At 36.6% G+C, this 26,280-nt stretch overlaps 5 protein-coding genes across 13 annotated transcripts in view; 4 read left to right on the top strand and 1 right to left on the bottom strand.

Annotated features, from left to right (window-relative positions):
• The first annotated feature begins 5,122 nt into the window (after positions 1-5,122).
• On the top strand, positions 5,123-8,867 carry LOC116027366 (bZIP transcription factor 46). 2 transcript variants are annotated; one of them, XM_031268946.1, is made up of 5 exons: positions 5,123-5,246; positions 5,705-6,963; positions 7,486-7,557; positions 7,651-7,680; positions 8,562-8,867. In XM_031268946.1, exons 2-5 carry the CDS (start codon positions 5,749-5,751, stop codon positions 8,634-8,636), a joined length of 1,392 nt encoding a protein of 463 aa, XP_031124806.1. In that variant the 5' UTR covers positions 5,123-5,246; positions 5,705-5,748; the 3' UTR covers positions 8,637-8,867. The 2 variants fall into 2 exon arrangements, with proteins under 2 accessions (XP_031124806.1, XP_031124807.1); XM_031268947.1 differs by lacking the exon at positions 5,123-5,246 and having other exon boundaries at positions 5,703-6,963.
• Positions 8,868-11,766: 2,899 nt separating this feature from the next.
• On the top strand, positions 11,767-16,882 carry LOC116027511. Of its 6 annotated transcripts, none has more exons than XM_031269212.1 (10): positions 11,767-12,009; positions 12,103-12,154; positions 12,287-12,412; positions 12,886-13,089; positions 13,189-14,260; positions 14,364-14,595; positions 15,182-15,317; positions 15,678-15,772; positions 15,886-16,009; positions 16,550-16,882. In XM_031269212.1, exons 1-10 carry the CDS (start codon positions 11,927-11,929, stop codon positions 16,616-16,618), a joined length of 2,193 nt encoding a protein of 730 aa, XP_031125072.1. In that variant the 5' UTR covers positions 11,767-11,926; the 3' UTR covers positions 16,619-16,882. The 6 variants fall into 6 exon arrangements, with proteins under 6 accessions (XP_031125072.1, XP_031125071.1, XP_031125069.1 ...); XM_031269211.1 differs by having other exon boundaries at positions 12,886-12,979; positions 13,076-14,260; XM_031269209.1 differs by having other exon boundaries at positions 12,886-14,260.
• A 1,110-nt stretch (positions 16,883-17,992) lies between these two features.
• On the top strand, positions 17,993-20,406 carry LOC116027421 (tubulin alpha-3 chain). Its single transcript, XM_031269044.1, has 4 exons — positions 17,993-18,193; positions 18,815-19,049; positions 19,129-19,499; positions 19,597-20,406. The coding sequence occupies exons 1-4, from the start codon at positions 18,101-18,103 to the stop codon at positions 20,251-20,253; spliced, it is 1,356 nt and encodes a 451-aa protein (XP_031124904.1). The 5' UTR covers positions 17,993-18,100; the 3' UTR covers positions 20,254-20,406.
• Positions 20,407-21,406: 1,000 nt separating this feature from the next.
• Positions 21,407-26,032, top strand: LOC116028078. 3 transcript variants are annotated; one of them, XM_031269875.1, is made up of 9 exons: positions 21,407-21,716; positions 22,123-22,231; positions 22,334-22,414; positions 22,511-22,610; positions 22,698-23,170; positions 23,636-23,996; positions 24,362-24,443; positions 25,217-25,471; positions 25,895-26,032. In XM_031269875.1, exons 1-8 carry the CDS (start codon positions 21,504-21,506, stop codon positions 25,421-25,423), a joined length of 1,626 nt encoding a protein of 541 aa, XP_031125735.1. In that variant the 5' UTR covers positions 21,407-21,503; the 3' UTR covers positions 25,424-25,471; positions 25,895-26,032. The 3 variants fall into 3 exon arrangements, with proteins under 3 accessions (XP_031125735.1, XP_031125733.1, XP_031125734.1); XM_031269873.1 differs by having other exon boundaries at positions 22,511-23,170; XM_031269874.1 differs by lacking the exon at positions 22,334-22,414 and having other exon boundaries at positions 22,511-23,170.
• The window catches only part of LOC116028079, a 6,069-nt gene continuing 5,426 nt past the window's right edge, over positions 25,638-26,280 (bottom strand). Inside the window, exon 5 of the mRNA XM_031269876.1 lies at positions 25,638-26,183. Within this exon, the coding sequence (XP_031125736.1) occupies positions 25,896-26,183 (288 nt within the window). The 3' untranslated portion in view covers positions 25,638-25,895. The remainder of the gene's footprint in view (positions 26,184-26,280) is intronic.

Genomic DNA, 26,280 nt, shown 5'->3' on the forward strand with positions numbered 1-26,280 from the left:
AAATACACAAAAAGCTAAGCAAACACAAGAAGTCAAAGAAACTTAACTAAATAAGAAATAATTAATACACATATGAACAAGAGGATAATACTAAATAAGAATAATATGACTCAAGTTATAGAACATTATATTCTAGATGGATAACACAATCTTAAGGATTGGGGAAAGAACATACAACTAAGGATTTGAAGGGATGCATGCATGTAGGTATCCTGGTCTACAAGTCACTCTCGTGAACATCTAACCAAAAACTAGGACGGACTAGGAATTGCCTCACTCTTGTGAGTTGTGATAGATCAATTCTAAGTCCTTCAAACACAATTAGCATCAATAGTCTCATACTTCCCCTATTTTCATAGTAAGAAATAATGATTATGCAATGAGTAACTTAGAATCTTGATACAACTCTCGTTGTGACCAAAATTCATTCAAAAACATGCTCGCAAAGCAAATTTTAGTAGTGAGCAGTTATAAGTCCGCCACTAACATTTTCTCTATTTTATCTAGCACATGCTCGCAAAGCAAATGTTAGTGGCTAGCATCAATCTATCCGTCAGTATTGTTTTTCCCCTTTTTGTTTTAATTTCCCATTCATAAGGTGCAAGTAAGTGTTAGTCATGAGCAACTATCTATCCATCCCTCCTCCTATTTTCGTATTTATCAGTATTGAGTAGTAGTCTATCCGCCACTGATATTTTATTTTACCCTTTTGTTTTGTTTTAACTTACTATTAAAGGTGCAAACAAGTGTCAATTGTGAGCATTTGTCTATTTGTCACTAATGTTTTCTTTTTTTCTTTTTTTTCGGATCCCCCTTCTTACTTTCCAATAGTTATATTTTCGCCACAACGGGCCCCCTCTCCCCCCTCCTCCATCTTTCCCTCCTTTATGTTTTAATTTCTTGTTCATATGTGCACGCAAGTGTTAGTTATGAGTACCTATCTATCCACCACCAACAATTTTTTCATTTTTCTTCTTTATGTTTTCGAGTTTACACATGCTTACAAAGCAAAATGCCAATGGTGAACAACGATCTATCTGACACTGATGTTTAATTCTCCCATTTTTGTTTTAGTTTCTTCTTCGTAAGGTGTAAGCAAGTGTCAATGATGAGTAGTTGTATGCCTATCACTAACGTTTACTCTATTTTCCCCTCTTTTCGTGTGTCAAGCACTAATCTATTGCACTAATATTTTTCACCTTTTTTGTTTTATTTTCTCATCCGTATGATGCAAGTAAGTGTTAGTGGTGACAACTATCTATCCCCACCCAGTCATTTTGTTTTCGTGTTCGCACATATTCCAAAGCAAATGTCAACCGTGAGTTGTTCGCGCCCCTTTATTTTCTTGTTTACACATGCTTACAAAGCGAATGCCAGTGGCAACAGTTGTATGTTTGTCACAGCTATATGCCCATGATTGATGCCCCCCTCCCCAAACATCCTCTCTCCCACCTTCCCTTGTTGGTTTTTCTATTCGTACAAGAAAGTGTTAGTGGTGAGCATATGTTTGTTCGCCACTAATGTATTCTTTCTTTCTTTTCCCCTGTTTTTTTGTTTTCCAGTCAAGTGTTTGTGGCAAGTAGTTGTCATCGTTCACGTTTTCCCCCTCCCTTTCCTTCCTTTTGTTTTCTTGATCATAATGTGAAAGTAAGACAACTTGATATTGTGATATTAATTCATATAAATATTATAATTTATTTATTAACTAATAATTTTAAATCATTATAGTTAAGTTATAAATTATTTAATTTGATATAAGATTAATAAATGAAAGTGATAATTAAAGATCGTTGAAATGGTAGTCGATCCACAAATATCTATGTAAAATGGGAAGATAAAGTATAGGAGATAGGTGATAATATGTACATGAAACATTTCCACCATATTGTAGATGCCCTAAGAAACAAGAAATGGAATATGATGAATTGAAACTTCTAAATAAATTTAGTCTGTTTACTAACTGGAGAAATTTCTTCAGCTTTATGAAAAGTTGAAAACTTAGAGAATATAGAACAAAGAACATGTTCATTTTTTCATTTTGAAAATGGTAAACAAAATCATGTGATGACACATGTGAAAGTATTCAAAGCAAATGTCAGTAGTGAGTAGTAGTCTATCCGCCCTATTTTTTTAACCCTTCATTTTGTTTTAGTTTACTATTATAAGGTGTAAATAAGTGTCAATTGTGAGCATTTGTCTATTCATCATTAATGTTTTCTTTTCTTTTCCGGATCCCCCCTTCTTATTTTCCAATAGTTATATGTTCACCACAACTATTTGCCCATCATTGATCCCCCCTCCCCTACCCCTCCATCTTTCCCTCCTTTACGTTTTAATTTCTTGTTCATAAGGTGCACGCAAGTGTTAGTTATGAGTAGGTATCTGTCAACCACTAACATTTTTTCCATTTTTCTTCTTTATGTTTTCGTATTTAAACATGCTTACAAAGCAAAATGCCAGTGGTGAGAAATGACCTAGGTGTTTTTTTCTCCCATTTTTGTTTTGGTTTTTTGTTCGTAAGGTGCAAGCAAGTGTCAATGATGAGTAGTTGTATGCCTTCCATTAACGTTTTCTCTATTTCCCCCTCTTTCCGGTTTCATGTTCGCAAAAGCAAATGTTAGTGTCAAGCATTAATCTATCAGACACTAATGTTTTCCCCCTTTTTTGTTTTAATTTCCCATCCGTACGGTGCAAGCAATTGTTAATGGTGACAACTATCTATCCCCACCTAGTCATTTTATTTTCGTGTTCGCACATATTCCAAAACAAATGTCTAACAGTGAGTTGTTCACCACTGATATTTCCGCCCTCCCTCCCCCCTTTACTTTCTCGTTCGCACATGCTTGCAAAGCAAATGTCAGTGGCAACAGTTGTATGTCCGTCACACTTATATGTCCATCAGTGATGCCCCCTCCCCAAACCTCCTCTCTCCCCATTCTCTTGTTGGTTTTTCTATTCGTACAAGAAAGTGTTAGTGGCGAGCATATGTTTGGTCACCACTAACGTATTCTTTCTTTCTATCTTCTCCCCTATTTTTTGCTTTCCGGTAAAGTGTTTGTGGCAAGTAGTTGTTTTTCAGTCAAGTGTTTGTGGCAAGTAGTTGTTAATTAATATAAATATTATAATTTAGTTATTTACTAATAATTTAAAATCATTATAGTTAAGTTATAATATATTTAATTTTTTTGAGTACTACTGACTCTATTACAATGCAATATCTGTTCATAGCTACTTTCTCAACCTACTGAAGCACAACGAGTCAACAGTTGCCTCCACTGAGGTTCGAACCCACTCCCATCATCCATGTGGAAGTGTTAATAAATGAAAATAATAATTAAAGAATGTTGAAATGGTAGTGGATCCACAAATATCCATGTAAAAATGTGAACAAAAAATATTGGAGATAAGTGATGATATGAACAAGAAACATTTCCACCATATTGTTATTGTCGTAAGAAGAAGAAATGGAATATGATGAATTGAAACTTCTAAACAAATTGGGTTTGTTTATTAGCTGGAAAATTTCTTTCAGTTTATGAAAAAATGAAAAATTGAAGAATATAAAACAAAAAACATGTTTACTAGCACATTTTTTCATTTTGAAAATGGTAAACATTTTTCAGTTTTATAGAAAATTGGATAACTTTTAAAAGACCATTTCCTAAATTGAAAACAAAATATCTATCATCTATTTGACTATATATCACTATAGCCACATTCTCACATTCATCTACTTACATATTTATTCATTACTATATCATTACATTTATTATCATTTTCTTTTACTTATCACCATCTTCTATCTTTTATACTTGCATTTACTTATATAAATATAACTTATTTGGTTATGCTTAGTTAAACATTATTCATATTATCATATTTAAAACTTGAACTTGATACCAAGTTTTAAATTTTATTTCAACTCAATAGATTATTTGTTTAGATATTTTTTGTTATGTTATATCGTAATATAAATTTGGTCCAAATATCGGATATTAAAATTTCATATATATTAGACTTCAAAGTAAAAATTATATATATACATTTCGCTCAAATGAATATATTCAAAAATATTTTATATATTATCTAAAAAAAAATATAAACTAAATTTTAGGTGAATTTAATAGGTTATTGGTTTAGATATATTTTTAGTTTTGTTATATATATATATATATATATATATATATATATAGAGAGAGAGAGAGAGAGAGAGAGAGAGTTACTGCCATATGGATCTTTTAAGTATTGTGGTTTTGCCACGTTTAGTTCTAAACTTTCAAATTGATTACTCGTGGTATTTCAATTTTCAAATTGTTACCACCCGTGATCCAAGTTAACCACTCATGATTCTTCAACTTTTAAAATTTAACCAGTTGCAGTTTTCTTGGAAAGATTATGAGTGGTTAAAATTTTATATATGAAGTACCATAGGTGGTTAACTTAGACCATAGATGGTAATAATTTGAAAATAGAAGGACCATGGGTGATGAATTTGAAAGTTTAAAATTAAACGTGACAAAATCATTATACTCAGATAATACAGATGGTATTAACTCTAATATTTATTATTTACCGAACAACTCTTACAAAGAATAAGTCTTGTGTAAACTTATCTCACAAAAATATATAATATTTTATAGTTAAAATGTAACCCTCTTTTTTTTTAAGAGGAAATGTAACACTCTTTTGAATTCATAAAAAATATATTACATTTTTAATTTAAAATATTTACTTTTCACAACCAAAAAAAAAAAAAAAGGACAATCGTTTTATAAATAAATGATTAAAAAGAAATAAGGGAGGGACCCAAAATGCCCCCACCTAGAATAGTTTTTCTCACGCTGCGGCCTCGTGCATACTTTATGCCGCGTCACTGTCCCATCCCATCCTCCCCAATCTGATCAACATTCAAGACTCCATCCAGACCGTCCACATTCAGATACGTGTGCGCCCATCCTTCTCCCAACGTGTCCGCCTCCCATTGGCTCATCTCCACCAACCTCTACTGCTCATACCATTCGCGTTCGTCCCGCCCGGGCCCCACCGTAAATAATAATTGCCTTTTTTTTTTCCGCTAAAAAATAAAAATAAAAATAAAAAGAACCATCAGCGAGCCATATGTCGCTTTGAATAAAACCATTGCAGACAAGAACCGTCTCTTGGCTGCTTGCACTCTTTATAAGCATTCACCTGAGAAGACTGAAGAGAGAAAAATTTTATCCTTATTTTTAAATATCTCAAAAAAGGTAATCAAAAATGAAAAATCTCCATTTCTGTCTCCTTCAAATTTCTATTTTTGTTTATTTATCTATTTATTTTGCCTTCGAGATGATTAATTGCTGGTTCGCTTAATTTCCTTCAGTTGCTTGAGCTTGCTTTGATGTTTTTTTTTGTTTCTGTTAGCTTTACTTGGTTGAATCGGCTTGCTTTATTGGAATAGTATTGTTTTTGGGGGAAAATAAGCTCTGAGATGTTTTGTTTTGATTTTAAATGGTTGCTTGAAGCTTAATCTTTGTTGCTTGTGTTTGGAATTTTGATGTTTTATGATGGAAGTTTTGTTCCGAAATGGAATGTGGTGAATTTCTGTTTTATTTATTTATTTATTTAAATTTTGTGATTTCTGGTTTAGGTGTTTGATTCATTGATTGTTAATCTGACAGTTTTTTTTGTTTTTTTTTTGTTTTTTTTTTTTTGTGATTGTTAGAAATTCAGTGAGAATCTGAAGGCTGTGTGGGAGTGGTGATTGAAATGGGGAGTAATTTGAACTTCAAGAACTTTGGTAATGAGCAGTTGGGGGATGGTGGGGGAAGGCAGGCGAGTTTTGGGCTGGTGAGGCAGCCGTCGGTTTATTCCTTGACTTTTGATGAGTTTCAGAGCGCGGTGGGGTGTGGGATTGGGAAGGATTTTGGGTCAATGAACATGGATGAGTTGCTGAAGAATATTTGGAGTGCTGAGGAGAATCAGACCATGGGATCAGCTAGTGGTGGGCAGCAACAGAACAGTGGTCCTAGTGGGTATTTGCAGAGACAAGGGTCTTTGACATTGCCAAGAACTCTGAGTCAGAAGACTGTTGATGAGGTTTGGAGGGATATAATGAAGGAATATTGTGTTGAGAAAGATGGGAGTGGCGGTGGTAGTGGCGGTGGTGGTGGTGGTGGTGGTGTTGGGGGCTCGAATACGCCTCAGAGGCAGCAGACTTTGGGAGAGATGACCCTTGAGGAGTTCTTGTCTAAAGCTGGGGTTGTGAGGGAAGAGACACAGATGGCTGGACAGGTTACTAATGGTGGAGGAGTATTTGGGGATTTGGTGAGTAATACCGGGCTAGGGTTTGGGTATCAGCAGGCTGGGCAGAACAACGCGGGATTGATGGGCGGTAGGATGCCTGAAAACAACCCTAATTTGATGTTGAACATGAGCCAGGCTAGGCCTTCTCAGCCACACCCCGGGACTTCACAATTGCAGCAACACCAACACCAACAAAAGGTTGAACAGCAAAAGATAGAAAGCCAACAACAACAAAAGATAGAGCAGCAGAACCACCACCACCACCACCAGCAACCGCTGTTTCCTAAGCAACCAACCTTGGCCTATGGTGCTCCAATGCCAATCCCCGCTAATGGTCAATTACGCAGTAATGGAATGAAGGGCGGGGTTATGGGAATTCCCGATGCTGCTGCAATCAATGGCAATCTAGTTCAAGGCTCCACCCTGCAGGGTGGAGGGATGGGTTTGGTAGGTTTAGGACCTGGGGGTGTTACCGTTGCTACAGGATCTCCAGCTGTTTCATCAGATGGGCTCACCAAGAGTAATGGCGATACGTCTTCTGTGTCGCCAGTTCCTTATGCTTTCAATGGAAATGTAAGGGGGAGGAAAAGCAGTGCACTGGAGAAGGTCGTTGAAAGGAGACAGAGGAGAATGATAAAAAATAGAGAGTCAGCTGCAAGATCAAGGGCCAGGAAGCAGGTACTGCAATATCGTCACTTGCTGTCTTGCTTGCATTATAGTAAAGTTTCCATTCATTAATATGATGGTATTATCAAATTAAAGAAAGTTTCAATTTAATTGTTCCATCTCGGGATTGAGTAGTAAAAAATGGTTTAAATGAAATACATAGTAGTCAAACTTACAGAATAGGAAGGGAAATTATTGCTTTGAGGATTATTATTATTATAACATTCAACTTTTATTAGTTTATGTGACAAGATATGAAATTTTTTGAGAGGTTAAACATCTTGAAAAGTTTTAAGCATGTGATTTACATTTGCAACAAGGTCATATAAATGAGTATTGACAACTTGTACAAACAAAACTCATAATCAGCTATAGAATGGCTGGTGCCTTCATCATTATTATTCTACATAACTGCAAGAAACTCTACTAAACAAACACTTAACTTTCCTTTGCTTAAGAATGTGATCAAGAATCAATATTTTAGTTGCAAATAAGTTTCAGTGACTAGTGTCGGTCTGTTTAACTTCTTTCCAGGCATATACTATGGAGTTAGAAGCAGAAGTTGCAAAACTAAAAGAAGAAAACCAAGAACTACGTAAGAAACAGGTAAGTGTTGAATTTGTTATGTGATTCGTTTATGTATGAACACTTTTATATATCCTTTTGCTGACATGAATATGTACATTGTTGTTGCTGCAGGCGGAGATGATGGAAATGCAGAAAAATCAGGTACACCAAATTTTATATATACTGCTTCTTGGTTTATCTTTTATTTGTACATTTAATGGGGATGGGATACAAACCCAAGCCTACTACCTAGCCAGGGGTTTAACTTAATATTAAGCTAAAACCAAATTCTGAAGTTTCCTAGGACAGGTTGTGTGTTTGTGTGTATTATTCATTCAGAAAATATTGGAGTTAACTTCTGGGGGCTAAGTAGTTAGCACGTAGAACAAAAGATTGCCATCGTGCTCAGAAGTGGTAAACTAGAATATCTTTTCCTATGTGGTGAGTTGGAGATCAAACTGCCAGAAATTTGGCTTTCATAATTTAGTTGAAACTTGAAAGGTATATCCAGACACTTATTAGATGAGAAGGTGTTGGTTAAAAGTCACAAAAGATAAAATAGATGATTGTAAAGCTGGGAAGATTCAATACTAACATTGGTTTAAAGGAAAAAGCTGTTAGGATGGGTAGAAAGTGAGATGCAAGAAATGATAGAGAAAATCGGAGGAAATTTTGTGTTTGGGTGAGAGGAAAGGCGGAGAGAGTCATGTATTGAGAAACGAGAGAGGAGTAAGGTCATGTGTATACTATGCATTAGTATTTTCAAAATGACTTTCACTTTTGTCATCTCAGATCAATTCATGAATTTCTTATGACTTAAGCCGAAGATTAGTTTGGCAAAGATTAAAATTCTTAGCTTCTGATCATTCATCTTGTAGTATTAGAGTCAATGCTGTCTAATTTGATTATCGACCAGTCTGCATAATCAACATAGTGTTATGTACTGATACACAATATTTCTGGAACTATCACAACAACAGCCTTGTTATTGTATCCAATCAATTAAACTTCTTCAATTTATTCAAACTGTATTATGACTGCAGGTTCTTGAGATGATGAATCTTCAGCGTGGAGCTAAAAGGCGATGCCTCAGACGCACACAGACAAGTCCATGGTAGAAGCAGTGCAGGCATTGATTGTTGCTGGGATATATCTAAATCGAGTTTAGGCATTCGTAAATATGGAAATGAATCATATATTCACTTTAAATCAGAAGAGTTATCAGTCTCTTTTTCTGTAGTTATTTTTTTTTTTTTTTGAATTTTTACTTGGAATCTGCCTTGTTTACACTGCACATAGGCAGGCAATTTAGAATATCTAGTTGAATGGATATATAGATTATTTAGGTCTGCAATATTGTTCCTATACTAGAAGATATCTAGTACGGAGTACTAGTTTTCTGCTTCAACAGCCTTAAATAGGATTAGGATAATGGTCAAATAAGTGTTTCTACTATTTAAGAAAATTCAATTAAGATTTTCAAAAATAAAAATAAAAATAAAAAATTCAATTAAGACTCTTGAATTAAACAAAAAAAAAAATCAATTAAACACATGAACCTAGAAAAAAAACGTGTAATTAGTTATTTTGACCTATCATTTTAGATAAATAAATTTCACATCAGTATATTTTAGCAAGATTGTAAAAATCGTTAGGTGTTCTCATGTCTTTTTTTTATTATTTAAATTTTATTATTTTTATTTTTTAAGATAAAGATTATGAAGATTATGGTGACCATAAACTCAAATTAACATTATGAAGTAAGTCTAACCGTCTAAGAGATATTTTAGGATATTATTCCTTTAAAGAAGCATGTTGTTACTCTTGATAAAAAAAAGTTATTACATAACAAAATAAAGAATTACTCAATACAAAATAAAGAAGTGTGTTGTAACTGGTGCCAAAACTTTGTCTCCAAGATTTATCACTTGTACCAATTGCTCAAGTTAATCACCTAATGTCTTGTGGGTTCATCTAATTGTATAAATGACATTCCACCTTTACATTAGGACTTGCAAAGTTATTATGAATAAATAGTACTCCTTAGCCTGCTCTACTCAACTTGAAATTTTTAAGTTAGATCACGGAGTGTCCTGAGCAGACTCTATTAGCGTATGAGACACCTTTAAGCCTATAACATACTCAAACTAATACCCAACTCAAGCAATTTAATACAATTACCTTAAATTAATTGCTTTGTTCCCTTTATCATTTATCATTAAACTAGTTCATATTTTTTTGAGTTAAACTAGTTCATATTTAATATGCAACATTTATTACAATATATTACCCCATACCCCAAATTGATCTAAAACCGATAAAATAATGACATTGACGAAAATTAAACTACCTAGACAAAAAGATGGCGTTTTTGAAATTGAACATAATAATAATAAAAAGAGTTAATTCCAGCAATGGTCCCCTGACTATGTTGATTTTCCAAAATTGGTCCCCGTCTTTTAATTTGGACAATTTAGACACTTGACTTTCGAATTCTTTCCAATCTTGGTCCTTCCGTCAAATGAAGGTTAAGTGAAAGTTAAATTAAGGGGTAAAGTAGTCATTTCAATGCTTAGTGTATAACTCCATGTCTTTCTCCCTTCCTTGTTATACATGGGCATTTGTTTAATGGTGACAATAGTTCCGGCGAGAGGGAATGGAGCACTGATCAACTTGAGAGTGTTCTTCTTGGGGACGAAGATGAACTCATGCACACTGCTATCACCGCGGGTTTGTCGTAGTTCCGGCGAGAGATGGTTGTTGGCGTTTCAGGTTGACCGACGACGACAATAGTTCCGGCGATGATCTAATGTTGAGCAGCGACGACGACAAAGATTTCATCGCCGGCTTCACTCTCCCAAAGCCGTCCTTTCGCGCAATTATGCCCTAATTCGATCCATCGTCGGCTTCACTTTCCCAAAGCACCCAACAAGGTGACATTCCTTTCAATCGCCGCAAAGCCCTCCCACTCCGCCTCTGTAATCGCCGCAATAAGCCTTGGATTCTCTGAAATCTCACGCACCTCTCGCTGATCTCTCAATCGACCATCTCGATTGCAACACAAATCTCCAGATCAATTTATGTGCAAAAATCCCCTTGCTCACTACCTTGCGACTCAATTTCTGGGAATTAGTAATCACAATCAGATGCAAGATCAACAATCAAAGGTTGAATCCCGTGATTTTTGTGATTTACGTCGTCGGAAACCGCTCCGCCGTCGCTGACCCAGATCCCCTTTTCTCATTTTACTGACTTCGGCCGCCGATTTGGATCCTATATGAGAAGGGACGCAAACACGGTCGCCGCCCTCAACGCAGGATTGGAGTTCTCCGAAAGCATCTTACAATGGCGGACTCTTCAAGCGGCACTACATTGCAGACCCTTTTATTGTTTGGATGAAGATGAGTATGTAGCCAGGCTTAAGGGCTCGCTCATGTGGCTATCTGGTGCGGCCATAGCAACAGGGGATGTTCACCGGAGGCATAACAAGTTAAATGACTAATTTACCCCTTCATTTAACGTTCACTTAACTAGCTTTTGACGGAAGGACCAATATTGGAAAAAATTCGAAAGTCGAGTGTCTAAATTGTCCAAATTAAAAGACGGGGACCAATTTTGGAAAATCAACATAGTAAAGGGACCATTGCTGGAATTAAATAAAAATCTCCCCAATGTCATATGTTTTTGAAGAAAACACTTGTGAATATGCGTTTGACATTTTCTTAAAATATATATTTTTAAAATTTTATCTAATTTAGAGCATCTCAAATAGGAGTTTTTGTTCAAATTTTGAGAAATTTTTAGCTTATGTGGAGGAGAGAGAATGTTTGGAGTTGCATGCAAGTGATGATTTTTTTTGCGTGGCCTGCATGAGAGAGAAAAGGGAAAAGAGTGGCGCAGTCGTGTGCGTGACCTGTACAAACAACGCCTAGCTGCTCGTGCTGGCGCGACCGTTGCTTTGTTTATTTGTTTGTTTTTTTTTTATTTTTAATTTTTCGCATAGACCGACTAATTAATATTTTTCTCTTTTTTCTTCTTCTTATCTCTTTTTCATCTCTCCTAATTGGCACATTAAAAACCACAAAAATCGCTACTATTGAAAATGCTGTAGAAAGATCCTATTTTTGTATCCGTAATTCCATTTTATCTGATTTCAATTAAAATCCCCAAAATTGTTTTGTGCGCACGCAAAACAGCAAGCAATAACAGCTCACGCCAACAAAAGACGGCGACGTTACAGTCCTCTATAGCCAGGGTACTAAACGACGTAGTTGCGAATAAGTCCAGCTTTATTGACTCAAGTCGGGAGAGCACAAAAGGTACAAACATAACTTCCATTCTCCCATAGTATCGTAACTTGTAAGCTCTGCGTTTCGTTTCTCGTTCCGACAGAAATCTCAGAAGAAAGATGGGAAGCCCCGCCGTCGAAGAAGAAACGCCGGCAATCAAAGCTCTCGGCTCTCTCTTCAAGCTCACCGAAATCTATCTCTCGTACGTTTAATCGAAATTTTTGGCGATATAAGCATGTTAATTTTGATTTTTTTTTTCTTCTTCGGAATAATACCTAAGTATTTACGGTTACAGGGATGATACTTCGTATGAAGTTCACCGATGCTTGGATTCTACGGAAGCTACGGTGAGCTATGCTAAGTTTACGTTTCTTATATTATTTCTATTGGATTGGTTACAGCTGATTTGGTGGTCGCAGTGAAAGTAAATGTTGAGTTTTAGTTGTTTGATTTTTATTTCATTTATTTTTTCTGCGTAGAGAGCCATCCATGAAGATGCTGTTGATTCAAATATTAATTCGGAATTTGATTTCTTACCAGAAGATATGGAGCTTGCCAAACTGATGAGTGGAATGGGGCTCCCTATGTCATTCCACACCACGCAGGTAGCATGTTAAAAAATTGTTTTCGCATATGCATTTTTTTTCTTTTGACAGTTTGGTAAAAAATGATGCGACTTGTTACTTGTTAGCCTGAGTGCCTGACATTGGTTTAATGTTTAATGTATCCTGCTTTAGGAATGGTGAAAATGTGAGTGAATTTGAAGTTAAGAGCACTGTTATTTTACTTTGCGATTTATTTGTGTTGTGCCAGTGCATATGGCCTGCATAGATTGAACTCCTAGGGAACTTATAGTGGATAATCTATTTTACGAAATTTTTTTGAAACATGATGACAGTCCTAAAATTTTTTATTGGAAAATGCACCTTTTCAAATTGACACTTCTCTTTGTGTTTTCATCCCCTTGTGAGTAGTGGATATGGTGGATTGCAGTAGTCTAGATATTAAGGCTATTCATTTGTATACCTAGATTTTTATTTTAATTCATCTGATGATTTGATTATTTTTGTTTCCATAGAGGAATGGAACACCTGGAGGAAAGAGAAAGCAAAAGAAGAAGCATACAGTTTCCACTCAAGATGGTGTGCAAGAGCCTATAGAAGAAAGGGTGGGTGGGTATGCATCTTCTACAATTCTGCACACAAGTGAATCATTGTCTTGCTTGTTAATAGGAAGAGAGAGTGAATTGCCAACCTTTGATAATGCAGCTAGTGTTGATGAGGTTTGTCATATCCCTGCTAGAGTGAAAGATTCAATCAGCTCAACTTTGTCTAGTGCTAAATCTACAATTTATGAATTTATTCCCAGTGATCTTGGGCAGGACCAAGAATTGAATTCCAAGTCTACATGTCATGATATTTTACTAAGAGAAGACACTGGAGTTATGGAGCACTTATCTTTAGATGGGATAGTTGGTGCTGTATGTGATAGCAAGGACCTAACAGGAGACCACATGGAGTCTATCTGTGTGGAGTCCACCTTAGCAGTTAACCATGATGGTAGAAGTGTTTTTGGTGATTGGAAGGTGTATTGGGACAACTTTTACTCGAGGAACTACTTTTATAATCTTATTTCACAAGAATGTACATGGGACCCACCTCCAGGAATGGAAGAGCTAGTGTTTATTAATATCAAAGACAAGGCAACAGAACCAGAGAATGATACAGCTAACTTGGATGTCACTCTTGCTGGTTTTGAAGAATCTGCTGATCAGTTTCTTTCTTGTGGTGCACAACCTACTCATGACTTATTAGAAGAACACAAAGGGGATATTGGATTGTTAGTTCAACAGCTTCATGATTCAATTGGAGATGAACTTGAATGTACATGGGACCCGCCTCCAGAAATAGAAGAGCTAGAGTTTATTAATATTGCAGATAAGGCAACAGATCCAGAGAATGATATAGCTAACTTGGATGTGACTCTTGCTGGTTTTGAAGAATCTGCTGATCAGTTTATTTCTCGTGGTGCACAACCTACTCTTGACTTATCAGAAGAACACAAAGGGGATATTGGATTGTTAGATCAACAGCTTCATGATTCAATTGGAGATGAACTTGAATGTACATGGGACCCACCTCCAGAAATAGAAGAGCTAGTGTTTATTAACATCACAGATAAGGCAACAGAGCCAGAGAATGATATTGCTAACTTGGATGTCACCCTTTATGGTTTTGAAGAATCTGCTGATCAGCTTCTTTCTTGTGGTACACAACCTATTCTTGACTTATCAGAAGAACACCAAGGGGATATTAAATTGTTAGATCAACAGCTTCATGATTCAGTTGGGGATGAACTTGTTGCTGACATTTCCTGTCACACCAGTTCTGCAAAAAGAAAAAAGAAATCAAGGAGAGTGAAGTCCAAACAGAATTTATCCATAGGAAGTGGAGGTATGTCAGTTGTTCAGATCTCTTTTACTCTTTTAGAGTTTTAGTCACTGAGTCTACAAGTAAAATGTTTTATATCTCCTTAACCTATCTTTTTCTCCAACAGAGTTTCAATTCCCATCGATAATTGAAGGGTTTTATCCTGGTTTGAGTAAATACTGGTGTCAAAGGTATAGATTATTTTCAAAATATGATGAAGGCATTCAAATGGATGAAGAAGGATGGTTCTCTGTTACTCCTGAGTCCTTAGCAAAGCATCATGCAGATCGTTGTGCAAATGGTACTATAGTTGATTTCTTCACTGGAGTTGGTGGAAATGCAATCCAATTTGCACAAAGGTGAGCATTCTGATTTCTCTTCTTCCTATTATTTCAAGCCCTAATTTCCCTAATGGTTAAAATTGCACCATTACATATCTCTAATGTATTAAAAAATGTAAAGACTGTTTTACTGAAATTAGAGAGCTGGTAAGAATGCTGTGAATTACACCTTTGTTGATTTAATAACATAGTTTCTCTCTTTCTACAATCTACATTCTGAAGTTAATTGGGACTAAATCCTGGAATTCCTGTCTATTCTGGCTAAGGCATGTTAGGCATGCTTCAGATGTCCATTATTTAGTAATGATGGAACTGTATCGATAATGCTTTATATTCTTTCTAGCCATTGCTTTTGGTTTCCTTTGAAGTTTTATCACACTACTGACACATTATTTTGAGTAAAAAGGGCATGCCAGACATTGCCAATGCTCAGGCATCTTGCTTATTTTTATTTTCATTTTTAATTTTACCTCACAAGGACAATGATTTACATTGCTTCTTTAATTTGCATATAGCAGAAAACTCTGGATATCTCTATTACTCTCTGTTTGCTGTAAAGAACTTTCAACATTAGTTTGTGACTTTCATACCTAACCCTTTTCAGGTGTAGACATGTAATTGCGATCGATATTGATCCGAAGAAAATTGACTATGCACAACATAATGCAGCCATCTATGGAGTTAGTGACCAGATAGATTTCATTCGAGGAGATTCCTTTACATTGGCTCCAATGTTGAAGGTATTAATTTCTTTGTCCCATTATTCTGTGTCTGTTTGGATGTCTAATTTGCATTAGATATTTGAAATAGATGCAGAGTTTAAATAATTGCTGATTGTATATGCCCTTCTGGCATGTAGGAATTGTTATTGACTTTGTGATATTCCCGAAATATCCTGCAGCTCTTTCACCTGCTGAAGTTGGTGGTCTTAAAGGCCATGTTATAATATTTACTTGAAGAGCTATTAACCATATTTATGGCACTACTTTCCATTTTCAAATGAATATATATTAGCTGCATTCATTCAATAAAGTTGGAGTAAAATTTATTTCTCCTCACTCATCCTATGTTATTGAAAAATTGTGTTTGTCTCATTGCAGGTCGATGTAGTCTTCATGTCGCCACCATGGGGTGGACCTGATTATGCCAAGGTTAAGACATTTGACATCAAAACTATGCTTAAGCCACATGATGGGTATGTTTGCTTGACTTCGGCTGTATATGGCCTCTAGTCCTCTAACTTTGATAGTTACTTTCCTTTTCATAGTGACCATATCATTGTGTATCTAATTTGTCTATATCTATCAGGCATTTTCTCTTCAACATTGCTACGAGAATTGCTCCTAAAGTTGTCATGTTCCTTCCTAAAACTGTTGATATCAACCAATTGGCTGAGCTTGCTTTATCCGTCAATCCACCATGGTCACTAGAGGTATTTGTCCTAAATCCTTTTCCATGGTTGCAAACTTCTATATATACAAGGGTCTCCTAGATCTTATTTTTGTATCCATCTTCACAATAATATATTCTCTGATGGAAGGAGCTGTTACTGCCTTAAAAAGAATGGTTTGAGGAGTGTTGTGACATGTGGGGTGGTTGGAACAAAACAAGTGAATCATGAGGGACATTGAGGGTTGGTTGTTGCAGACTAGTTTTTATTTCTTATTCAGATTAAGAGTTAATAGATTGTGCAATACAACTTTGATAGCCACTGCCCAAATGTGCGCACTGAGTGAAACACTTCTTGTGCCATACAACTTTGACAATGATGATTAATGCAACTTCTCTAGCAAGGGTTAATGATACACTTCATGCAATAAGTTATTTCACATGTTTAAATAACCCGAAAATCTGCAATTCTCCTTGGTTTTAAATGGCTGCGAATTGTACTATAATGCATATGGAAATACGGAGTAACAAAATATCTGTCCTCGCTATATAAATTTTAACTCTACCTTGTTTGTGGTCCTAGGTGGAGAAGAATTTCTTAAATGGCAAGCTGAAAGCAATCACGGCCTACTTCATTAAGTCTTCCTCATAGCAGACATGCGAGCCCAAGGTCAGCATCAAACCAAGACTTTACCTGGCTGGACCTACTGTAGTACTGGGAACATCTTTGTCTCTTCTCAATTCGTACATATGTATTATGTATTAGCATTTAACAACATATTCGTGCACACACTTGTGTAATATGGAGTACATTAACTGTCAGTGTCAAATGGATGAACTAGCTCTTTTGATCAATATACACTGAGTAATTTAATTAGCGGACAAAATATAGAATTTAACAGTGTTTACTTTGATTCTTCATTTTCATGGACTAAACGTATTCTGTGTTTTCTCATTTTTTAATGGAATAATTTTTTCAATTAGTATATTTTGAATATTTTTGGGCTCAGATTGTAAATGTTATATTATTGGGGTAATCGTTATGTGGTGGTCCAAACTTTTTCTGCTCCTTTACAAGCTGCCAATATTAATAGTCATAATTAATCAAAAGATATTAATTAAGTGGGACAAATTTAAATATATGATGTGAATGTAAAAAAAAAAAAAGTCTCAAGTCTCCTAAAGAAATTTTACTTTATTGAGACTATGTTTGAAAAAAAAGTTAAACCGGTAAAGATATATCTTTTTATTTTTCTTTATTTTGCCTTCTTAATTGTAAACTTTTTTTTATACTCTATAGTTTTTTGTGATGTGGAAAAAAAACAAGAGACAACCTTTTATGCGAGTAAAAAGAATTAGAGAAGTCATGCACGATTGTGACTTACACACAACCAGCGTGGCTCACATTTGGTAGTTGCCAACTAATGACCATTTTTCTTTTTCTAATTTTTATTTTGTATTCCTCTTTTTTTTTTTTTTTTTTTTTGTCATTCCGCTCTAAAAAGTTGCAAAAAAATGCACTTAACCATTAATCCCGCTCAAATTACGAACTATTTGAAATCCCCAATTAATTAATATAATATTATTTTAAAATCATTGCTGAAAGGGCAAGTTATGTGATGCGCCAGCCCACTTTACCTGTTAAGGCAAGTGGGATGGGCCCACAAGTCACAACACGTAATCACGTAAAGCCTTCGCAAAGTCAGAAGTATCCGTTGGTAGGAGACAATGAAATTTGTGCCCTTCCAAAGCAAAAAACGTAACCTGAAACCTAATGGTATTCTTGAAAATACTAACAAAAGGAAGACCTAATTCACTACCAAATTTAAAATTTGAACCTGCCGGCTAGATCTAACCAAGGTTAGTTAAGGCCCAATTATCCGGGTTAACTATTGGATTAATTAATATACTAATATTAGCTGTCACCGCGGTTAACTAACCACGGTCAATCGCCTGCAGCGACCGGGGACGGATCATTTCTCTGTTGTATATAAACCCTTGAGAGGCCGTCTGAGAAAGCACATCTGAACTCTGAAAGGCGTCTTGATAAACGCCATTCATTTGCTCTTTTGCTTTCTCCTCCTCCTCCCTCTCCAAATCTTAGGGTTTCGAATCGTCTCTTTTTGTAGCGAAAATGAGAGAGTGCATCTCAATCCACATCGGTCAGGCCGGTATCCAGGTCGGAAATGCTTGCTGGGAGCTTTACTGCCTCGAGCACGGCATTCAGGTATATTCATTTCCCTTGTATCTTCGTGGATCTCCGTATCTGTATAGATCTATGTGAGTTTCTAGTTTGCATGTGCCAATCTATGTGAGTTTCTGGTTTGCATGTGCCGATCTTCGTCTAGTTGTGCATTGATATCTGTATCATGTCGTAGATCTACATGAATCTCCTGCAGTTTCGATATCTCTAAATGTATTCGTTTATGTTATGAATCTATACATGGATAGATCTGAATAGTTCCTCTATCATTTCAATAGATTGATTAGAACCGCGTGTTTATATAGGTATTTGTCTTTAGACTATAAGATGCTTTGTTTTTTTCCTGAATGATATTTGTGATTTCTGTGATGCACTTTGACTTTACTTTGTTGTTTTTATTATATTTATATGCACTTTTTACTCCTTAGATCGTTGCTTTGCTTGTGTAGTTGTGTATATATACTATATATAAGTTTTTTTTTACTTTGTGACATTTAAATTGTTATGCATGCATGAATACACATAGGTTATTCTATGCCCTTAGATTCATATGATTGAGTTTTGAGCCGTTTGTTTTGCCTACATTTGCACATTGACCATGTATATGGTACTAAAATCAGTTGTCCTTTGTTTTGTCTCCACCAGCCTGATGGCCAGATGCCTGGCGACAAGACAGTTGGAGGGGGTGATGATGCATTCAACACCTTCTTCAGCGAAACAGGAGCTGGGAAGCATGTTCCCCGTGCTGTCTTTGTAGATCTTGAGCCAACTGTCATTGATGAAGTCAGGACTGGAACATACAGACAGCTCTTTCACCCTGAGCAGCTTATCAGTGGCAAGGAAGATGCTGCCAACAACTTTGCCCGGGGCCATTATACCAGTAATTACCACCACCTGTTTCTCTTCTACTTGTATGTAAATGTTTTGGACTCTAATAGTTTTCTATTTGTTGTGTACAGTTGGGAAAGAGATTGTAGATCTTTGCTTGGATCGTATTCGTAAGCTTGCAGATAACTGCACTGGTCTTCAAGGCTTTCTGGTCTTCAATGCTGTTGGAGGTGGCACTGGTTCAGGTCTTGGATCTCTTCTGCTGGAGAGGCTCTCTGTTGACTATGGCAAGAAATCAAAGCTTGGTTTCACCATTTATCCTTCCCCACAGGTCTCAACTTCTGTTGTTGAGCCATACAACAGTGTCCTCTCGACACACTCCCTTCTTGAACACACCGATGTTGCTGTGCTTCTTGACAATGAGGCCATTTATGACATTTGCCGCCGCTCTCTTGACATTGAGCGCCCCACTTATACCAACCTCAACCGTCTGATTTCACAGGTATCTATTACCCCCTAGTGTTTGATTCGAATTCTAATTGTATTACTTGTGTATATTGAACTTGCTCTAACAATTACTGTGTGTGTGTGTGTTGCAGGTTATTTCTTCACTTACTGCATCCCTCCGATTTGATGGAGCCTTGAATGTTGATGTGAATGAATTCCAAACCAACTTGGTGCCTTACCCGAGGATCCATTTCATGCTTTCCTCCTATGCTCCAGTGATTTCAGCTGAGAAGGCCTACCATGAGCAACTCTCTGTTGCAGAGATCACCAACAGTGCCTTTGAGCCATCATCCATGATGGTCAAGTGTGATCCTCGCCACGGAAAGTACATGGCTTGCTGCCTCATGTTCCGTGGTGATGTTGTGCCAAAGGATGTGAATGCTGCAGTGGCCACCATCAAGACCAAACGCACCATCCAATTTGTTGACTGGTGCCCTACTGGATTCAAGTGCGGTATCAACTACCAGCCACCAACTGTTGTCCCTGGAGGTGACCTTGCCAAGGTGCAGAGGGCCGTGTGCATGATCTCCAACTCCACAAGCGTCGCTGAGGTGTTCTCGCGCATTGATCACAAGTTCGACCTCATGTACTGCAAGCGTGCCTTCGTCCACTGGTATGTTGGTGAGGGTATGGAGGAAGGTGAATTCAGTGAGGCTCGTGAGGATCTTGCTGCCCTGGAGAAGGATTATGAGGAAGTTGGGGCTGAGTTGGATGAGGGTGAGGATGGAGATGATGGAGAGGAGTATTAGAGTGTGTGCTGCAGCTTTGTCTGCTTGCTTTGTGTTTGTTTCATTAAATATCAAACTTGCTTCTGGGTTTTAGTGTTTTTCATGACTTTATGAAACCTTTGCCATTATCTCTATTAATGTGACTTTGGAAGCGAAGCGTGCTTTTTCAATCTACTGCGTAACAATTATAATAAAATTTCAGTCAAATCTTGGGAAAATAATGTTTAGTGAACTTTCAAAATTCATTGTAGTAATAACGAATATGATAATGGGAAAAACATTTTGTGACACAATTTTAAATATGTATGTAATTATGACACAATTTTAAACGGGCTAGGGTAGGAAGACAAAAAATGTGATTCATGAAAGATGTGAAAGCAGCCAGGCAGGCCTCTGGCAGACACTGTTAGTTCGACAGAAGTGAAAAGAAATTAGATGATGACAGCTCTGATAGTATTTTTTGATTTTGAGACTCAAACTTGTAATTTGGTGACTACAATAATTTGAGAGACGTTCATTCTAACATATCAGGGCGTTCGAATAAGGTGGAAATAAGTAAATAAAAATTAAAATGTTCATTCTAACATAACAGGGCGTTCGAATAAGGTGGAAATAAGTAAATAAAAATTAAAATGTCTTTGTATTATTATAATAATAGTAGTAATAAGGGCAAAAATTGAAACTTACCATAGAATTTGAATTTCACATGAGGTTCTCCCTATTATGAATTGCAATTCTATGGTTTGAGGAGGGAACCAAATAATGGAATTGCAATTTTATGGAATTTGGTAGGAATAAAATTGTAATTCCATCCTATCAAATATCCCATAAAACAGTCATTACATCAATGATAAATTTAGAAAAAAACTAATCTAAAAAATAAAACATATATATATACACACATTTAATTCGATTAGCTGACACGTTCTAACAGTATTCAAACCCCACACTGCCTTTATAGTTGTAATACAAGTCAGGCTAATAACCAGTACGTTAGCCATATATATTTTGTTTTTTACTATTTTCTCCAGATGGTCAAAACAGTGAAACACCAACGCGATGATGATTGGGACATTTTCTCCTCCCCTGTCATTATTATTGTCATAGTCCTTTCTGTCAAAATCTTCCATTTTAAAATCCTTGAGGTACGGAGGAAGGAGCTCGCAATTAAGAGGCCATTACTCCCGCTCTCCCACCCCAACAACAACAAATGCTACGACCACTCTACTCTTTACGCGCCATGAAAACTCGAGGAGGAGGAAGCTAAGTGAATGCGAAGCCATTTCGAAACAATGTCGGAGCTAGGTATTCAGGATCCGAGACACGGCTTCGGAGCCAGAGATATCAGCCCGGATTCCGTCATCTTCGCCGCCGATTCCAACTTCAGTCTCTACTCCTCCGCTTCCGGCAGTGTGGATCGTTGCTCTTTCGCATCCGACGCACACGACCACGAAGCCTCCTTCCGCGCTGCCTCTCGAACTACTGTAATCTCTGCTTATTTTACCTTTTGCACAGTATTGATTTATAATGTGATTATTGTGTAATATCTATGTGTATGCACTGCATGTTCTCTTTTGTGTATTTGTCGTCAATGCGAGTGACGAGTGTTGAACCGAAATGCAGAATAAACGAGCTTGAGTTTCATCCTAATGCTGTGTGTATATGCATGCCGATATGTGTTTACACGAGGGAGAACATGATTGCAATAATATGAACAATATCTCTGTGCAAAAATGACTGCGGAAACTTTTGAGCTAATTTTTTTAATTTTAGGTGTTTCACTGTTTCTGTTGGAGTTGATACTAATTACTAGAAGGATAAGTGTACAGAGTAATTTCTAATTCATAACCATGGAAACTTGTCTGAGTTTGAATCTTTGATTTGAACTAGCATTTAGCCGAACATGGATTTCACGGTTCTTCAGGTGGTCCGGCTTTAGATCCAATCAAACATATTGTACACAGGAATAGTCACCTTAGCAGAAAGGAAAAGTCGAAAGGTAGTCTTAGCTCTCTCTTTTATTAGAATCTTGAAGAACATACACCTGTTGAATTCAATCATTTCAGTGGCTTACGAATTTCGTTTCTTCCTGTTGACGAAGCCACTAACAGCATTGCTGCGACAGAGGATGAAGGTTTAGCTGTAGATTTGGCGGCAACCTCCTTCTCTCAAGCACTTAAAGGCACTACAACTTAATACACTTTTTAGTACCAAAATATTGCTCCGTACTTGATTTGTGCTGGCTCTGAACTTTACTTTTTGTTTTTCATTTTGTTAGAATGTCAAGATAGGCGGTTGAGATCTGAATTGAAGGCATTAGATAGGCAAAGACATGCTTCACTAGATATGAAACATGCTGCAAACTCATCATCGCCTCGGTATGGACTCATGAAGAAACCATCTGTTACTACTCAGCAAACTAGTGCATTTTCGAGTCCTGAAATTCCGAATTACTGCCATTCCAGTGTGGGGGCTCAGAAAGACAGGAGTTCAGTGCAAGTGCCATTGCATACAAGCGCTAACAGGAGACAGGTGAATACAACATTTCTGCCTTATAATAATGGAAGGGCCTTACCTTTCAAGTGGGTTGATGCTGAGAGGTGGATCTTTAGTCCAGTATCGAGGGATGGTGCTATTACGACTTCATTGCAGCAGCCACAAATGCGGCCTAAATCCAAGAGTGGACCTCTTGGGCCTCCTGGGTCTGCTTTATATTCTCCAATAGTGCCTGTGTCTAAAGGAGGAAATGATTTTGATTTACAAGCTAGTTCTCCTTTTTCAACTCGAGTGATGTCTGCAGATGGTTTATCGGTTCAATATGGGGGCCATGAAATTCGTGGAAAGTTAGCTGCATGCTGTGACCTGTGCATGACAAAGTCAATTAGTGTCCACGGATCTTCTCAAAATTTTTGCTTATCCTCATTTCCTGCTCCCCGAGGTACAGGTTTTATGTTGTAGTTGCTGCCTCAGTCTTGCTGAATTTAATTAAAAATTGGCATTTGTTTGAAATTTAGTATGGCTACTTATTTGTTTCCCTTGCTGCTGAACTTTTGTAATGCTGTCATGAAACTTAGTGCATTCTTTGTTATAGTTGGCTAGTTGTATCTAAAGCTAAACAAAAGCTAAGGAAAGAAGAAAAGTGAAAATATTTGAGTTACTCTTTTGTACACTGTAAATATCCTAACCTTCTTGCTTCTTGCTTCTTGCTGAATATGTCATTGATCTAAGGTTGATTCAATTATTTACTAAGTAAATATCTAGTGATTTCTTATTTTTCTTTTCTATATATGGGGTATTTTAGCTATCTCCACTTCATTTGACCTTTAGACACATAGAAAGTTGGAATGCAAGTTATGTTTTGATATTGTTCAGCTTTCTCTGTTTTTGGCTTTTGGATGTATAGGTGAGAGTGACTGTGCTAAAGGTGCGGATGCCAATATTCCTCATGTTGTTTCAAGGAAGGATATGACAACTCAAATTAGACCCGAGGCTAGTCCCCAATCATCTCCAATGAGATGCTCATCATCCCCTACTGAACGACCATCTATCCAACCAATTATGGGAGTGCAGAGTGTCCTTTCCTCAAAAGCAGATATCAGGAATGTTCTAGTTGATGAGCAGGTCACTCTAACAAGGTGGAGAAAGAAACATAAGGTTCGGATTCCATGGGGGAGTTTGGACATTGTTGATTATCGGAAAAGCAAACCTGTAGGAACGCTTTCTGGTGTCGGGGAAATTTTAGAAACCGCACATTCTTTATCCAAGTAAGTGTATGATCAACTTTCCTTTAATTTGTTATGTTGTAGCCATCTCATTCTTGAGATGTTATAAAAAAGAGTTGAAGCTGGGAACCTCAAGAAATAAAAATAAGTAGTTACTCTGACAAGGATCATTGAGTATTGTCTATCCCAATATTGGCGTACATTTGCATCTCACATTTTGATAGGGTATCTCCTGGTAGCTTTTTTTCTTCTTTTTATATTCTGTCCCTTTGTATTTGAGGGTTGTTTGGTTTTGCATTATTACATGCATATTGGAGGTTATTTTCTTTTGATTGATCAGGTGTAAATTCTTACTGATTATATGCATGCCATTGTTGTCTGTTTCTTTCGCATTGAATATATTCCAGAATCAAGAAGGAAGAATCCAGAATAACTGCCTGGGAGAACTTGCAAAAGGCAAAAGCTGAGGCAGAGATTCAAAAACTTGAGGTTATTCCAACCATCCTTTTCATGAAAAGAGTGCTATTCCATCAACAGTTTTCATTCACCAAAGTTATGGTTTCTCTTTTGAACACAAATGTATGCTTAACTGTATAATAATAAATATTTTCTTAAAAGATTTTAGAACCTTAGGTTAGACCTCTTTAACTTTGTTTAGTAGAACATACTACTTCCTCTTTGGGGATAAATTTTTTTTGATAAAGTGGGAGGAAAAAAACCTAGAAATTACATAAAGCAATTTGCAGCCCAGATCACTTGGAGAGTGGAATGATCTTTTCTGATTCACCTCCCAAGGGGATCTGGCTCTGCCCTTGCTGTTTGTAAACGTTATTGGAGTGGCTTGGCCACACTTTATGTGATTTGAGGAAAGCATTTTAAATCATGCTTAGAGTAGAGAAATGTGTATATTATGAACCCTTACTCGCCACAATGGATATTATTCACTACTGTAATGAAATTTACTGCAAAAGCAAAGACATTATAATAATGAATATTACAGTGATGAACAGTCATAGAAGTTGTGAACTTGTGATGAACATTCACAAAGAAAAGTGATGAGCACTGGTTTCATACTAGGCTCATGTTATAAACTGCCCTTTAGAGTTAGGCATTTTAAAGGAAATTCATTTCATCACTTTTTTGTCTACCAACATGTTGGCACTTCTATCTGAATCTCTTATTAAGGAATACTAATCTTGAATTTCATGTAAGTGGAATTTTATATTCCCATAAGGTTAACTAACAGTATAAGTATTACTCAGATGAAACTGCAGAAGAAAAGATCTTCATCCATGGATAAGATTATGAACAAATTAAGATCTGCACAGAAAAAGGCACAAGAAATGAGAAGCTCAGCATTAGCAAGACAGAGTCATGACGTCGTAAGAATCTCCCACAGAGCCTTATTCTTTCGCCAGACTCATCAAATGGGTTCATTTAGTGGCTGCTTTACGTGCCATGAATTTTAATTACACATTCTGAGACTATCCCTGGTTTTGTGTAGCCTCAGTTGGCAGGTAACTTCTTTACAATATTGAATATTCTTATCCTGTTTGTTGTTTTCTTTTTTAAACTCTTATAAAGGGCTTAACTTTGCTCATTTATTGATCATTTCGAATAAACTACTGAAAACTGAAAACTTTGTCTTTTCATAATCTCCTATGGTGGAGAAGAAATGAACTATTCGCTGTAGAACAAATTACTTAGGAATCAAGTTGTTCATACTGATCTTGAATTTGAATCTGTATATATATATAGATTGATGGATGTGAGGACTCCTATGATGTTTCTGACCATGCTTTGTTATAAAACCTGGGAATATATTATATATATTGTTAGCATTTCACCCAGACAGAAAAGTGAAACGACCTAACAACACGAGGTAAAGCTATTTGATGCATTTTTAGCTGACAATGAATGACTTGGAATCTATCTTGTAGATCAATCACGTTTAAGACCTTGCTGTTGAACTGTTTCTGGAAACTGAAGGGATTCAGGTGGCGTTCCCAATCGGGTGAGATTAACATAATCTTCAGGGCCGTGATCTGATATTCCTGGAATCAATAATCCTGCCATCCTACCTAGTGTTAAAACCCAACCCTCTCTATAATCTCCACCATTTATCCATGGAAGCATGAACCCCCTCATCAACTCAAAACCTGCATTCATCATCTTCGGCATCACCCACAGCAGTGAGAAGTAGTTCTTGTTTGGTTCTTCCTCAAGAACCTGCATTATTCCCAGCACCAACATTCTCTTCATGAGAAATCAATAATAGGGGACAGAAGCATTGAAATACAGTTTTTTTTTTTTTTTTTTTTTTTTT

Source organism: Ipomoea triloba, chromosome 8, assembly GCF_003576645.1.
Source record: "Ipomoea triloba cultivar NCNSP0323 chromosome 8, ASM357664v1".
In the NCBI taxonomy this organism is placed as follows: domain Eukaryota; kingdom Viridiplantae; phylum Streptophyta; class Magnoliopsida; order Solanales; family Convolvulaceae; genus Ipomoea; species Ipomoea triloba.